This window comes from Myotis myotis, unplaced genomic scaffold (genome assembly GCF_014108235.1).
Source record: "Myotis myotis isolate mMyoMyo1 unplaced genomic scaffold, mMyoMyo1.p scaffold_m19_p_11, whole genome shotgun sequence".
Lineage (NCBI taxonomy): Eukaryota > Metazoa > Chordata > Mammalia > Chiroptera > Vespertilionidae > Myotis > Myotis myotis.
Window position 1 is genome coordinate 51,466,234 of NW_023416315.1, and position 14,914 is coordinate 51,481,147.

General features: G+C 40.8%; 1 protein-coding gene across 1 annotated transcript; it reads left to right on the forward strand.

Moving 5' to 3' along the window:
* The first annotated feature begins 3,379 nt into the window (after nucleotides 1-3,379).
* Nucleotides 3,380-4,312, forward strand: LOC118665718 (olfactory receptor 13-like). Its single transcript, XM_036327012.1, has one exon. It carries the CDS (start codon nucleotides 3,380-3,382, stop codon nucleotides 4,310-4,312), a length of 933 nt encoding a protein of 310 aa, XP_036182905.1.
* Nucleotides 4,313-14,914: the final 10,602 nt, after the last annotated feature.

Genomic DNA, 14,914 nt, shown 5'->3' on the forward strand with positions numbered 1-14,914 from the left:
TAGAAGTTACAGTCCTAGAGGAAACTTGATCTTTCTTTCCCCCTTGACTCAGAATTTCTGGAAATGATAGAATAGCAAGTGTAAAGGTGGTGAGAAATTTCCTTCCCTTTTGGCACTACAGTTAAATTCTACCAAACAGGATTTAACAAGTCCCCTTGGGATAGCTTATCCTGTTTCTGACTCCTTCACATGTTCTCCATCAATTTCCAAAGCTCCTGCTATCTGGTTTTACTTTATAAGTTGTATTTCTTGTGGTTACTTGATGAAAAAATTATATAGGATACATGTTCTGGTCAGGTGTAACTTAAAATGTGGGCAACACTGGAGAGGATGGAAAGAATGGATGGGTTCCATATGCCCTGTTTACCACTTATTCTATTTGGAGATTTAGTAGGTGGGGAAATGTTCTTGAAACCATAATAAATCCAAGTGTGTGGTAATTGTAATGTATGAAGGAGTCCCAGAAATCACTCTAGAGCTTCTAAATTGATGATCATGGAGCTCCAGATTGAAGGAATCATCAACATCTTCTTGTTGTAAATGTCCCTCTAGAGAAAACCAGAGACAAGTCCTTGGAGAGCTCCTTTTCCCTGGAAGGAAGCAGATGGCAGTGTGCCTGGTGGGTCTTTCTCCCTCCCCTACACCAAACACTCAGTCTATTGCGAGGTGGTGGAGTTAAGCAGAGAATAAATCTTCTCTTCTGAGCGGAATCCCGTTGCTTCTGTTGGGGCACCTTTTCTCCTAAGAGATAGATCCTTGTGAGACAGGATTTCAACACTAACTCACAGATGCTATTCGCTTTATTGGTGTATTTTTGCTTACCCCAGCTCACATTCACCCCGTCTTCTCGTTTTTAGCTGTAAGTCTGTGGTAAGTTTTTTTTATTTTATCCCGACTTTGTTCACTGTACAGTTTCAGATAGGCTCTAAGGAAAAATCACAAATGGAATTGTTATTGTCTGTCAATGCCAGATGTCTGCTATTTCTAGACTTACCTTTCACATCCAAAGTTACTGTCTTTTTTAGGTACATCTAATATGGATCATTTACTTTGATGCATTCAGTGTTGAATTTCATGTTTAAATTATAAAATAAGATAGCTGTTTGAGAAATTTGCTTGAAAATTTTTCCATTGTTTCATGAAATTAAGTAATGTTTTCATAAAATAATAGACCTAATAGACCACAAAATGAGTTTGTTACACAAGAGTGTCTTGATTTATTTTTGAAAGTGAACTTCCATTTGGTGAGTTATTTAAATAAGAGAATTATCATCTCTTGAGTCCTTTTAACAGTCTGGTCATTCTAAGCAGGTTATATACACCAGCAGATAGGAATTGTCTTGTGTGTCCTCAACCAAGTCCTGTGGTGAGACATTGAATATGTTTAGTAAATATCTGTGGATTTTATGTTTTGTGTTTTAGCTACTGGCAGATAGAAGGAAGATGAGATGACACCCATTAGTCCTTCTAATTTAGTTCATTGTGTGCCTTCATCCATGACATTTTAGAAATAGCACCACTGTCTCCATTTTCCCCAAATGTTGCAAGAAAGTCAAAATGAAAACGGCTAACACTTTTCTATACATTTAGGACCAGTGAATCCTATAGTTGGAAGAGACTTCAGCATTCTTCTTGTTCAAGTTCTCACATAACATGGGAATTCCATCTTGAATAGATGGTCAATCAATCTCTGATTTAAAACATTCACTGACATGAAGGTCAGTCCTAATGAAACAGTTTTCTTTAAAGAGGGGATTCCAATTGTTATGAAGTTATTTCTTAGTCTAAGATAAAACCATCTCGCAATATTTCCATTGTGAATTCCGATTCTTCTTTTGAAGCAGGATAAAACCTTCACACTTTTGCTTATAAAACTTTGCAAATATTGCCCTAACTGGTTTGGCTCAGTGGATAGAGCGTCAGCCTGCGGACTCTAGGGTCCCAGGTTCGATTCTGGTCAAGGGCATGTACCTTGGTTGCGGGCACATCCCAGTAGGGGGTGTGCAGGAGGCAGCTGGTTGATGTTTCTCTCTCATCAATGCTTCTAACTCTCTGTCCCTCTCCCTTCCTCTCTGTGGAAATCAATAAAATATATATTTAAAAAAACTTTGCAAATATTAACTTATCAGAAAATTTGAATGGAGAACTGATAGATAAGAACTCAGTTATGAATTTTTCTGGGATTTTTGTTTTAGTGAAATTCAGATGGATTCTGGATTGAAGAAGGATATAGAGTCAGACAGAAAACAGAAGCAATGGTTTAATAGTTGCAAGTCAAACTTCAGAATACCCACTCTGAGGTAGAAGTACTTTTTAAAAAATTGATAAGCCATAAAAAAGTAAAGATTCATGATAAATAATATCTTTCTATTAGAGTTCAGCTATACAATATGTTGAAGGTTCTATGAATATGAGTATATAGTTAGAGCTTTAGCTTTAGTCTAGGATATTGATCAGGATTTTTTAAAATCCTGGTCTATGACCTATCAAGATATTCAACCAGCATTTATACTGGTGAAATAGAGTAGAAAATAATATAGAAAATACCATGTACCTTACACACTTGCCCATAATAAGGATTCAAGTGCATGTATGCATATATGTAATTCTATATCTAACATATACATCATGCACACACATACAAGTATAGGATACAAATATCCATATGGAGGATAAGAAGGTGACAGGCAACATCCAATCATGAAACAACATGATCAGAATAGACCATCTGGGTACAAAAGTCAAAAGACAAAGTTCTATCTTTTAAATCCAGCTCAAGGTGTGGCAGTCTGCTTGACATTCTCTCAACTTAACTCAAGATTATATTGTCAGTAACAATGATAAGGCTAACAAATTCATATAATGAAGGCACAGCTTTATGAGGTCACCTGATAGGAGGGTCTGGGACATGCTTCTGGTCTATCTTCCCATCCTCATGTGCAGATAGAGATACAAGACCACAGACCAGATTCTCACATGTGGCTCTGTGTGCACTGCGATGTGGAAAAACACACGGGCAATCCTCTGATGGGATCACACTGACCGGGAAAGTGATCACGGCTGTGAAGGCAGTTGCAGTGTTACCATATTGTGAACAGTGGTGAAAGTTTGAAAATACAGGTAAGATTCACTGAACACTGTAAGAGAATACTAGCATTTAGTTTATCACAGTGAATAACAATTTCCTTCTGTGTCATTTGCAATGCATAGTATTCACGTAGTAAGTGACTAACAGACAAACCTATCCTTGAGATATTTTCTGAGGAAAGAAACAATGCACATATCCACCAAATTAGTCACTATCCCCCCTCCCCCCGCCTGCCCCCCCCCCCCCCCCCCGGCATTCAGACATGAGCACCCTTGTCATTTTCTCAGGAAAATGGGGGAAAACCAGACTTTGGTCACAGAGTTCCTCCTGCTGGGATTTCCCCTCAGCCCAAGGACTCAGATGCTCCTCTTTGTGCTCTTCTCCCTGTTCTATGCCTTCACCCTGCTGGGCAATGGGGTCATCCTGGGCCTCATCTGGCTGGACTCCCGACTGCACACCCCCATGTACTCCTTCCTCTCACACCTGGCCATTGTTGACATGTCCTATGCCTGCAACACGGTGCCCCAGATGCTGGTAAACCTCCTGAGTCCAGCCAAGCCCATCTCCTTTGCTGGCTGCATGACACAGACCTTCCTCTTCTTGACCTTTGCTCATACCGAATGTCTTCTCCTGGTGGCCATGTCCTATGATCGGTATGTGGCCATCTGCCACCCCCTCCGATATTCTGTCCTCGTGAGCTGGAGAGTCTGCACCACCCTGGCAGTGACTTCCTGGACTTTAGGGGCCCTCCTGGCCTTAGTACATACAGTGCTACTCTTACCATTGCCCTTCTGTGGACCCCAGAAAGTGAATCACTTTTTCTGTGAAATTCTAGCGGTTCTCAAACTTGCCTGTGCAGACACCCACATGAACGAGATTATGGTTTTGGCTGGGGCAGTGTCTGTGTTGGTGGGACCAGTCTCCTCCATTGTGATATCCTACATTCAGATTCTACGTGCCATCCTGAAGATCCAGTCAGGGGAGGGGCGCCGGAAAGCCTTCTCCACCTGCTCCTCCCACCTGTGCGTGGTTGGACTCTTTTATGGCACAGCCATTATCATGTATGTGGGGTCCCCACATGGGGACCCCATGGAGCAAAAGAAATATCTCCTCCTCTTTCACAGCCTTGTCAATCCCATGCTTAATCCCCTGATCTACAGTCTGAGGAACAGAGATGTCAAAGCTGCTCTGAAGAGGGTGCTTGAAAAGGAGAGAACTTCATGAAAGCCTTATGGAATCAGGAAACAAGTGAGCTTAAAGGGACCTGAGGACTCCTGTCAGCCAGTATCTACAAGATACACAGACATGCTCTAAGGCATCCTTTTCATCTTTAAATTTCCCTGTGACTCCCTCCCAAGAAAGCCATTCTGCTTTCCTCCTTCCTCAGTGCTGCACAGAAAGTGAAAACCTCTCCCAACTATCTGTATGTTGCACACACTTTTAATATGGTATGTGAAATATTCTCATATGAGGGAATACATTTATATATTCCATAATCAGGACTTGTAGACAAAATGTAGAATAAAACAAGATTTCGGCAGAATACAGGCATAGAGAGAGATCAATTACATAGTAGTTATTTAAATATTTTAAATTTGGTAACTGTCATCTTCAAAAATTTATCTACATTTAAAATATTTGAGTATGTTCCTGCATATTTCTATGACAGTTAGTGATGTTTTCTAAGGCATTATCAACTTAACTTAGGAAGAGCATGAGCCATGACTTTAAGGAAAAGAGGATTAAGGATGTGATTGTGATGGAACTAACAAGAACAAAACCCCAGAGGATGTCATGCTAAAAATATACAGACATATTGGAGCTTTCTCAGTCGCTGTCTTTCTCTGCTTCTGGAGTGTAGGCAGAGATCCATAGATCGTGGAGATGAGAGGCAGAGAGCAGAATGGAAGTAGCTGAGAGTCCTTGGAAGAATTATACATTTCCTCTCATTGGTTTGGTCAATTGTCTTTATGGGAAATGACCAAAACTTAGAGACAACATTCTGGCAAATAAGACTAGATTGTATTGTTGGGATGAATAGTTGACCAATGCTACTAAAGCTATAAATGGTCAGAAATGATTTGCTTTTTAAATTAAGAGGTTTGAGGCAAGTTAAATAACCATTTTAATCAAACATGAAACTCCAACACTTACTAGTAATTTTGAAGTGATAGAACACAGTAAAGAAGTAGTGGGAAAGGATATATGAAGAGACATAAGCCTTCTGAATACTTAAAATGTATCAAAGGGGAATATTTAACTTTCAAAATAATGTTGTTTTGTGAAAAGTATTTTTAAAGAGGAAAATGTATGGATTTCTTTCTTACAAAGCATCCCTTTTATAAGGAAGTCTGTTGTGTAGACATTACTCCAAGATCAAACAATGGTTAAAAACCCATGATTTTGAATTCAAATAAAGTTGTTTTTTTTTTTTTTACAGAGTTCTGCCATTTGCTAGACTTACAAACTTTTACAATATACTTAAATTCTTTGTAATTTAGATTTATTATGTGTAAAATAAATTCACTAGTACTAAGCTCACAGTTTGTTGTGAAAAGGAAATACTCTGCAAAATGCTTAGCAGAATCCATGAGTTAGAATAAGAGCTCAATAAATGGTAATTATTCATATTATCTTCTACATACATTCCTCATTTTTAAAGAACAAGGACTGCATAAATGAGACAATGTAAAATGAGATTTTCTACTATACTAGACAAAAGCAGGACTATTACAAAAAGTAGCCTTTTATGTTATACAAATTGCCAATATTTCCAGTAATTTATGAAGTAAATGACTCAAAGCATCTTTCATTTACACTATCAATTCTCTGAAGAAATAGAATTTAAAAGTACATGGATAAATGCAATTCAAAATTGCAAACATTTTATATATAGTACATATATAATATATATATGTGTTACACACACAAAATGTGCATTCTTTTTTATTTTCCTTTTTTTCACTCATTGCTATGTAAGATTCATTCAGGTTGTTACACGTGGCTCTACTGATTAATTTTAATTGTTTCATAGCATTACATCGTATAAACCTATCACAATTTATCTATCTCATTTCGGGGTCTCTACAATTTTGGCTATAATAAATAGTCCATGAATGTTATTGCACACAGGTTTTGGGGGACAGATGTTGGGCATGTTCTCAGGAAAGTTGTGGGTTATGAATGCCCTAGACTTCAGTCTGCTTTGGCTTGAATGTCTGATAGGCTGCCGATATCATTATTGCTATCATTTACTCATCACTTACTATGTTCCTCATGCTGAGATAATGACGGTAAGACAATGGTGAGCCAAATACAGTTGACCCTTGAGCAACAGGGGTCCACTGTTATGCAGATTTTTTCAATAAATACTGTAAAGTGTTTTCTTCATGATTTTCTTTTTTTTTTAATTAAATCTTTATTGTTCAGATTATTACATTTGTTCCTCTTTTTCCCCCCCCATAACTCCTCTCCTCCCAGTTCCCGCCCCACCCTCCGCCCTCACTCCTCACCCACTGTCCTCATCCATAGGTGCACGATTTTTGTCCAGTCTCTTCCCGCATCTCCCACACCCCTTTCCCCCCCAAGAATAGGCAGTCCATTCCCTTTCTATGCCCCTGATTCTATTATAATCACCAGTTCATTCTGTTCATCAGATTATTTATTCACTTGATTCTTAGATTCACTTGTTGATAGATGCATATTTGTTGTTCATAATTTGTATCTTTACCTTTTTCTTCCTCTTCCTCTTCTTAAAGGATACCTTTCAGCATTTCATATAATCCTGGTTTGGTGGTGATGAACTCCTTTAACTTTTCCTTATCTGTGAAGCTCTTTATCTGACCTTCAATTCTGAATGATAGCTTTGCTGGATAAAGTAATCTTGGTTGTAGGTTCTTGGTATTCATCACTTTGAATATTTCTTGCCACTCCCTTCTGGCCTGCAAAGTTTCTGTTGAGAAATCAGCTGACAGTCATATGGGTATTCCCTTGTAGGTAACTGAGTTTCTTTCTCTTGCTGTTTTTAAGATTCTCTCTTTATCTTTTGCTCTTGGCATTTTAATTATGATGTGTCTTGGTGTGGTCCTCTTTGGATTCCTTTTGTTTGGGGTTCTCCGCGCTTCTTGGACCTGTAAGTCCATTTCTTTCACCAGGTAGGGGAAGTTTTCTGTCATTATTTCTTCAAATAGGTTTTCAATATCTTGCTCTCTCTCATCTTCTGGCACCCCTATAATTCTGATGTTGGTACGCTTGAAGCCGTCCCAGAGGCTCCTTACACTATCCTAGCATTTTTGGATTCTTTTTTCATTTTGCTTTTCCGGTTGGGTGTTTTTTGCTTCCTCGCATTTCAAATCATTGACTTGATTCTTGCGCTCCTCTGGTCTGCTGTCGGGAGTCTGTATAATATTCGTTATTTCAGTCCGTGCATGCTTAATTTCTAGTTGGTTCCCCAATATAACATCGAGGGTCTCATTAGTTTTCTTGTAGATCTCATTAAGTTTATCGGCGGCTGCTAAACAGTTCTTGAGAGACCTGAAAAGTATGGTTCTGAACTCTATATCTTCCATTGACAATTTTGTTCTGTTTCTTTGTCTCAGCATTTTGTTATGCTTCCTTGGTGCACCCCCTAGTGGTCTTTGTGCACAGTCTTATAGTTAAACCTTGATTGTTGTAGCTAATACCAGGGAGGGTTTGACCTGCAGGCCCAGTGGCTATGAGAATCAGCTGTGTCTGCAGTGAGAGAACTTCTGTCCTCTAGGGAGGTGCTAATCTGGCGTTTGCCTGAGGCTATCCGGCAAATGCCTCTGTGCAGGGCTTGGGCGGGGCGGGTCGCACAGGACCAACAGGGTGGGCCGGAGAGAGCAGTTATGGCGGCTCTCAGTCCTGTCCCCAGGGGCTCCGCCTCTCCGAGTCCCAGCACCCGCTGCAAAGCTCAGAGAGAAAGCTGCACTCGCTCTGACCGAAGCCAGACAGTCCCGCTTCTCCCGTTTGAGTCTGGGCCCCTAAAGACTCGCCTGTATCTGGAGCTCAGAGTCTGCGACTCCCTCCCGATTGAAAACGCCAACCGCGCCCTCCGCCGCCAGCCCGCTCCACGCACTCCGCACCTCAGAATTTGACTTCAGCACTGCGCCTCCTCTGAGTGTCCGTATGCATTTCTCTTTCCTCCTAGTTGTAGGACTTCCACTCAGCCAGCGTTCCAGTGGTTCTGGGTGATGTCCATTCCGTTTTTTGGTTTCACTTTTGAAGTAGTTGTTCAAGGCAGCAAACTCTGGCGTTAACCTATGCCGCCATCTTGGTTCTCCTCTCTTCATGATTTTCTTAATAACATTCTTCTTTTGCTTATTTTATTGTAAGAGTATAGTATATAATACATATAACATAAAAATAGGTTAATTGGCAGAATTTTTACTTTTCCAGAATGGCAGATAATGGATGCCCTTACATCTTAGGCTGAGTTCTTCAGTAGTTTCAGTAGCCTGGGTTCTTCCATTAAAACCTGATGTAAAAGCTTATGTACCAACATCTACACTAATAAAAGAGAAAATGGTAATTGGCGTACGGCCACTACCCTTTTCATTGGCTAATCAGCGAGATATGCAAATTAACTGTCAGCCAAGATGGCGGCCGGCAGCCAGGCAGCTTGAAACTAACATGAGGCTTGGTTGCCTCAGTGACGGAGGAAACTAATGTTTCCTGCCTGCGGCTGCAGGCCTCAGAGCCTGCAGTTTCAAACATTGTAACAAATACCGCCCGACTTCAGCCAGCAGATTCGCAACATTGTATGCAAAGGCCAGAAACCTACTTTCAGGAGTGGAGGCCTAAGAGCTGGAGCCAAGCCTCAAGCTAAAGCTGGCCCAGAATAAAAAAAAAAAAGGAAAAAAGGAGCGTTTGGGACCTTCAGTCACCCCCAGCCTGAAAACAGCCCTCAGCTCCTCACCCAGACTGGCCAGGCACCCCAGTGGGGATCCCCACCCTGAAGAGGGTGTGACCAGCTGCAAACAGCCATCATCCCCTCACCCAGGCTGGCCAGGCACCCCAGTGGGGATCCCCACCCTGATCCAGGACACCCTTCAGGGCAAACGAGCCAGCCCCCACCCATGCACCAGGCCTCTATTCTATATAGTAAAACGGTAATATGCCTCCCAGCACCGGGATCAGTAGAGCTGAGAGGCCTCCTGGCACCGGGATCAGCATGACAGGGGGCAGCGCCCAAACACCCTGATCGGCCCTGCTCTGTGTGTGACAGGGTGCGGCACCCCAACCCCCCCCACCCCCCCGGGCCCTGCTCTATGTGACGGGGTAGAGCCATAACCTCCCCATTGGCCCTGCCCTGAGTGTGAGAGTGGTGGTGCCCCAACCCCCTGATCGGCCCTGCTCTGTGGGTGATAGAGGGCGGTGCCCCAACCCCCCCTCCCGCCCCCCCCACCGGCCCTGCTCTGTGTGTGATGGGGTAGAGCCATAACCTCCCCATCAGCCCTGCCCTGAGTGTGACAGTGGCGGCGCCCCAATCCCCTGATTGGCCCTGCTCTGTGGGTGATAGAGGGCGGCGCCCCAACCCACTGATCTGCCCTGCTCTGTGTGTGACAGGGGACGGTGCCCCAACTCCCCTATTGGACCTACTCTGTGAGTGACAGGGGGGAGCTTCAACCCCCTGATGGGCCCTGCTCTGTGAGTGACAGGGGGGAGCTTCAACCCCCTGATGGGCCCTGCTCTGTGTGTGACAGGGGGCAGTGCCCCAACCCCCGGATTGGCCCTGCTCTGTGCGTGACAGGGGGTGGTGTCACAACCTCCCCATCGACTCTGCCTTGAGTGTGACAGGGGGCGGTGCCCCAACCCCCCAATGGGCCCTACCCTGAGCGTGACTGAGGCTGGCATCACAACCTCCCAATCTGCCCTGCTCTATGCATGACAGGGGGTGGCGCCCCAACTCCCCAATCGGCCCTGCTCTGAGCCCAACCAAGGGCTGCACCTAGGGATTGGGCCTGCCCTCTGCCACCTGGGAGCAGGCCTAAGCCAGCAGGTCATTATCTCCCGAGGGGTCCCAGACTGCGAGAGGGGACAGGCCGGGCTGAGGGACCCCCCCTTCCCCCCAAGTGCACAAATTTTTGTGCACCGGGCCTTTAGTTTAATTATAAATGAGGAGAAAGAGGAGTGAGACAAAAGGGTAGGGAAAGCAAGTTCCAGGGTGACTTACTGATGCTGGTCACTGTGTGGTGTTAGAAACAACTAACTGTTCCACCTCATGGGATGATCTGATGAGAGGCCTTCAGCAGCATGCATCATTTTTTTTTTTAAAGCAGCCTGCCTTGGCTCGCTTCTGTCACTGTAACTTTTTATTTTTTAATATATTTTTATTGATTTCAGAGAGGAAGGGAAAGGGAGAGGGAGAGAGAGATAGAAACATCAATGATAAGATAGAATCATGGATTGGCTGCCTCCTGCATGTCCCCCACAGGAGATTGAGCCCGAAATCCGGGCATGTGCCCCTGACCGGAATCCAACCCAGGACCCTTCAGTCTGCAGGCCGAACTCTATCCACTAAGCCACACCAGTCAGGGCTGTCACTGTAACTTAAAAAAAATAAAATAAATTATATATAAATAAAATAAAATAAATTATAATAAAATATATATATATATATATATATATATTTCAGAGAGGAAAGAAGAGGGAGAGAAAGATAGAAATATCAATGATCAATGATGGGAAAGAATCATTGATTAGCTGCCTCCTGAATGCCCCACACTGGGGATCGAGCCTGCAACTCAGGCATGTGCCCGGACTGGGGATCAAACTGTGACCTCCTGGTTAATGGGTCAACGCTCAACCACTGAGCCACACCAGCCAAGCTAGCAGCATGTATCTTAAGACAGTTACATCAGGAAGAGATAAAGTGAAGAAGGTAATGGCTCACTCTGACCTCCCATTGGAAAAAGGAATGTTTCACTCCATGGGGTGTTATTTATGTCGCAGTACAAGTTGCATGTACATCATGGCCACCAAGTAATCCAGGGTGACTTTCCCCAGGGGCAGAAGGAAAGCCTTGGATCAGGAAGCAAGAGGCATGGGAAGTGACATGAAGTGAGGTGCTCTCGGGTTATTCCAGGTGAAGCCGAACAGGTCAGAGTCCAGAGCTGGTCACAGTGGTGGCTGAGTTGGGATAATTGGGTGAGGGTCCCAGAGAACGGAGGTCGAGAGGTCTGAGAATGTGAGAACTATAAGGGTTAAGTCCCAGAGAAACAGATCGTGATTTATTAATGAAACATGATTAATTTAGAAGTCTTTCACACAAGGCCTGAATTGTATGATTTCTATATTGGTATGGGCTCAAAAATTATATTTTAGCTGTCAAAAGCAGAATTTGGAATGACTGAAGAAGTTTGCCTCAAGTTGGTCAGTTTTTTGTTTAATAAAATGTACTTGGCTATTTAACTATGACATTAAAATGACTCATTATAAGTTATATTAATTAATTTATCAACTTTAGAATTTTTTAGAGGAATTTATGTTCATTTTTTAAATCAGTTGCAAAAACACAGAGAAATTCAAGAGGAGGGGATCATACAAAGGTGTGAATGGGGGGTGTCATCTGAAAGATTGGCTACTGTAGTGGGCATACAGTTATGCATCTTAAGTTTTTCACTTAATAGTGCTCTGTGAATATTCTTCCATGTTAATATGAATAGATATGCCTTAAAAAACAGAGAAAGTCAGCATCATCTCTAGCAGCAAATAAGCTTTCTCTGTAAGACCACATGATAATGTATTCACAATGGTAAATAAGAAAAGAGAACTAACTTTCTTAGAAAGAAAACTGCTTGTCCAATTAATATTTCAATATTCCTTATTAAACCTCCAGTTTTTAACTGGATGTCTCCTCTACATGAAGTTTTTTAACAACTAAGTTTTTCCCCAAAGTATTTTAAGAGTTTAAAGAAAAAAAAAAGACCAAACTGATTAGAACATAAAATTTAAGTTTTTTTTTTTTTTTTTTTTTTTAAAGCATTTGCAGAACACTTTAAAAATGGCTTCCCAAATTATCAGGACAAATATCATTAGAAATAAGGATTAAAGTAAAAAAAAAGACACAATTATCTGCAATTAATATTGATGTTTTTAATTTTATTATCTTTTTGTGGCAAAGCTTTGAGAAAATGGGTAATGCCATGCAGTGCTGAGGAGGGCCTGGAGCCTCCTATCTTGCACAGGGCAATCTGGTACATAATAGCAAGGAGATGAGCACCACAAGCTAGTCTTGATCCAGTAATTTCAATGTAAATAATTCATCTAAGGAAATAACTATGAAAGATTCCTCACTGTAGTGTTTGTTTGTAGTAACAATTATTTGACTCCCTCTCTAGGTAGGTTAGTTTGTTTATAAAGACAGAAAACACTTTAGAGTTCCAATATTAGGAGCTAGGTAAAATTCATATTTATATGGAACGTGCATATTAAAGAATATTAAAAGTCAGGTTTTGTTGTCTTTATTTTTTGTTGTATATTTATTGACTTGAAATATATTTACAATTTATATTAAGTGAAAAAAGGAAGATTACTAATGCCATATGTCATCCAATTGTTGGGAGAAAACTCACAGTGATAATTATGAAAAGATTTTTCTTTCTATTGCTTATCTGAATTTTCAAATTCATCTGTGATGAATTTTCTATACAATAAATATACATATATGATACAGAAATATACAATTTTTGAAGATTATAGTTTGAAAAGTAGAAAGTCTATGCAATAATTAAATTGAGGTTTATAGATTTGAGTATGTAGAGACAAGAAAAAATCTGTATGGACATTGTTGCTCTATGGGCATCAAGTACTATTTGCAAAGGGAAATAGCAATTATTTGACTCCCTCTCTAGATAGATTAGTTTTTGGGAATTTCAGAATAGAAACAATAGGCAATACAGCAGAGAAGCTATCCTGAAAACCATGTTATGACAAAGCACCTAAAAATACTGGATGAAATATTCTAAAAACCATAATTTTTAAATGCTAACTAGGTTTGCAAGAGGGTAAATGAAACTCTCAAAGGACAAAATAAAAATGAGGCGGCATCAGTAACTGCATGGTGAGATCAGAAGCCAGTACTGGCTTAAAGTCATTTTCAGTCTCTAAGATCCCAGGTTGAAATGACTAAAAAGGGCATATGAGATGGGGCCTTCCCATATGTAAGGAAGGGGATAGAATAAAGATGTCTTCGTGAACCTGGGTCCTCCCTCCAGTACCATAAGAAATCCTATATAATAAAACCCTAATATGCAAATTGACTGAACAACTGGTTGCTATGATGCACACTGACCACCAGGGGGCAGATGCTCAATGCAGGAGCTGCCCCCTAGTGGTCAGTGTTCTCCCACAGGGGGAGCACTGCTCAGCCAGAAGCCAGGGATCATGCCTGGCGGGCTCCCGCCTCCACTGCAGGTGGGTGGTAAGGAGCAGGGGATCCCAGATGGTGAGGCTGAGGGGACCCCCACCTCCAGTGCATGAGTTTCATGCACTGGGCCTCTAGTATAGTAATAATAAAAATGACGACTTCTCAGTTGGAATTATGGAGGATAATGAGTAATATCGTAAAGTGTTGAAAAAATAACTCAATCAAGAATTTTATATACAGAAAAATATGCTTCTAAAATTAAGATGAAATGTACATGTTCCCAGACAGAAACAAAAATAAAAAATAAAACAAGTAAGCAAACAAACCAACCAAACCAAACCTGAATCTTCCTTGCCAGCAGGCCTACACTGCAAGATACAGGATGTATCTTTTTCCAGCTAAAGGAATGACTCTTGTTGGTAATGGGTAATAAATTTTTTTCTCTGAGTTTAAAAAATATTTATCTTTGGTTTTCAGAAATGTCACTATAATATGATCAAGCATTATTTTATACCAACTTATCCTACTTGCGATTTGCTGAGATTTCTCTTTATGAGAGCGTATCCTTCATCATAATTGGGAAATTTTCAGAAATAATTTTGTGAAAATTTGCTTTGTCCCCATTTTGTTTTTCTTCTTGAGTATATGTTAGAATATTTTTTTAGCACTTTTCAAGACAAGATATCATTCTGACTCAACTCCATATTTCATTTTATGCCTTTTTGATAGTTTTCTATTAATCTTTAATCAGGTTCATTGGTCTTGCTCTCTGTTGGGGCCATCTGTTATATTTATATGATATTTTCTTAATATAAGATATTATATCTTGCTATTTCAGAATGAATAATTTGATGTTTTGTAATACTTCACTGAAATATACATTTTTTCATTCTTTATATCTGTTTCCCTTTCTTGACATAAATCATGCTTATTTGAAGCCCTTTTTTGTAACTTCCATTACTTGTGTTATATCTGGGACTTCTGCTATTGACTTCTATGTTATACTTAGATAAAGATTATTAAGGTTTTGTGCATTTCTCCTGAACAAACACTTTAAATAGGACCTCAGCAGCCCCAAAGATTTTAAAACATTTTATATGCTGATAGCACATAAATTAATATCTCATGACAGGCCTCTTCCCAAAATGCAGTATTCCAGGTAAATGTTTACTACTGCACATCAATGCGAAACAGCAGTGCCCACTGACTTCAGATCTCAACACAGCAAACTCGGTGTCCTTGAAACACTTAAAAGGCCCCAATTATAAGAGAATAAGCTTCAATCTCTATGAGTTTCCAAGTAAAAATAAATATTTGCAATGGAAAATTTTGAGAATTTATATCACAATAACACTTTCAGCAAAGACTGTTTACTGACTAAGGAGGACACAGTCCTTTGAGGTGCTTGCTTTAACAAGCTCCATGGGGGCCACACA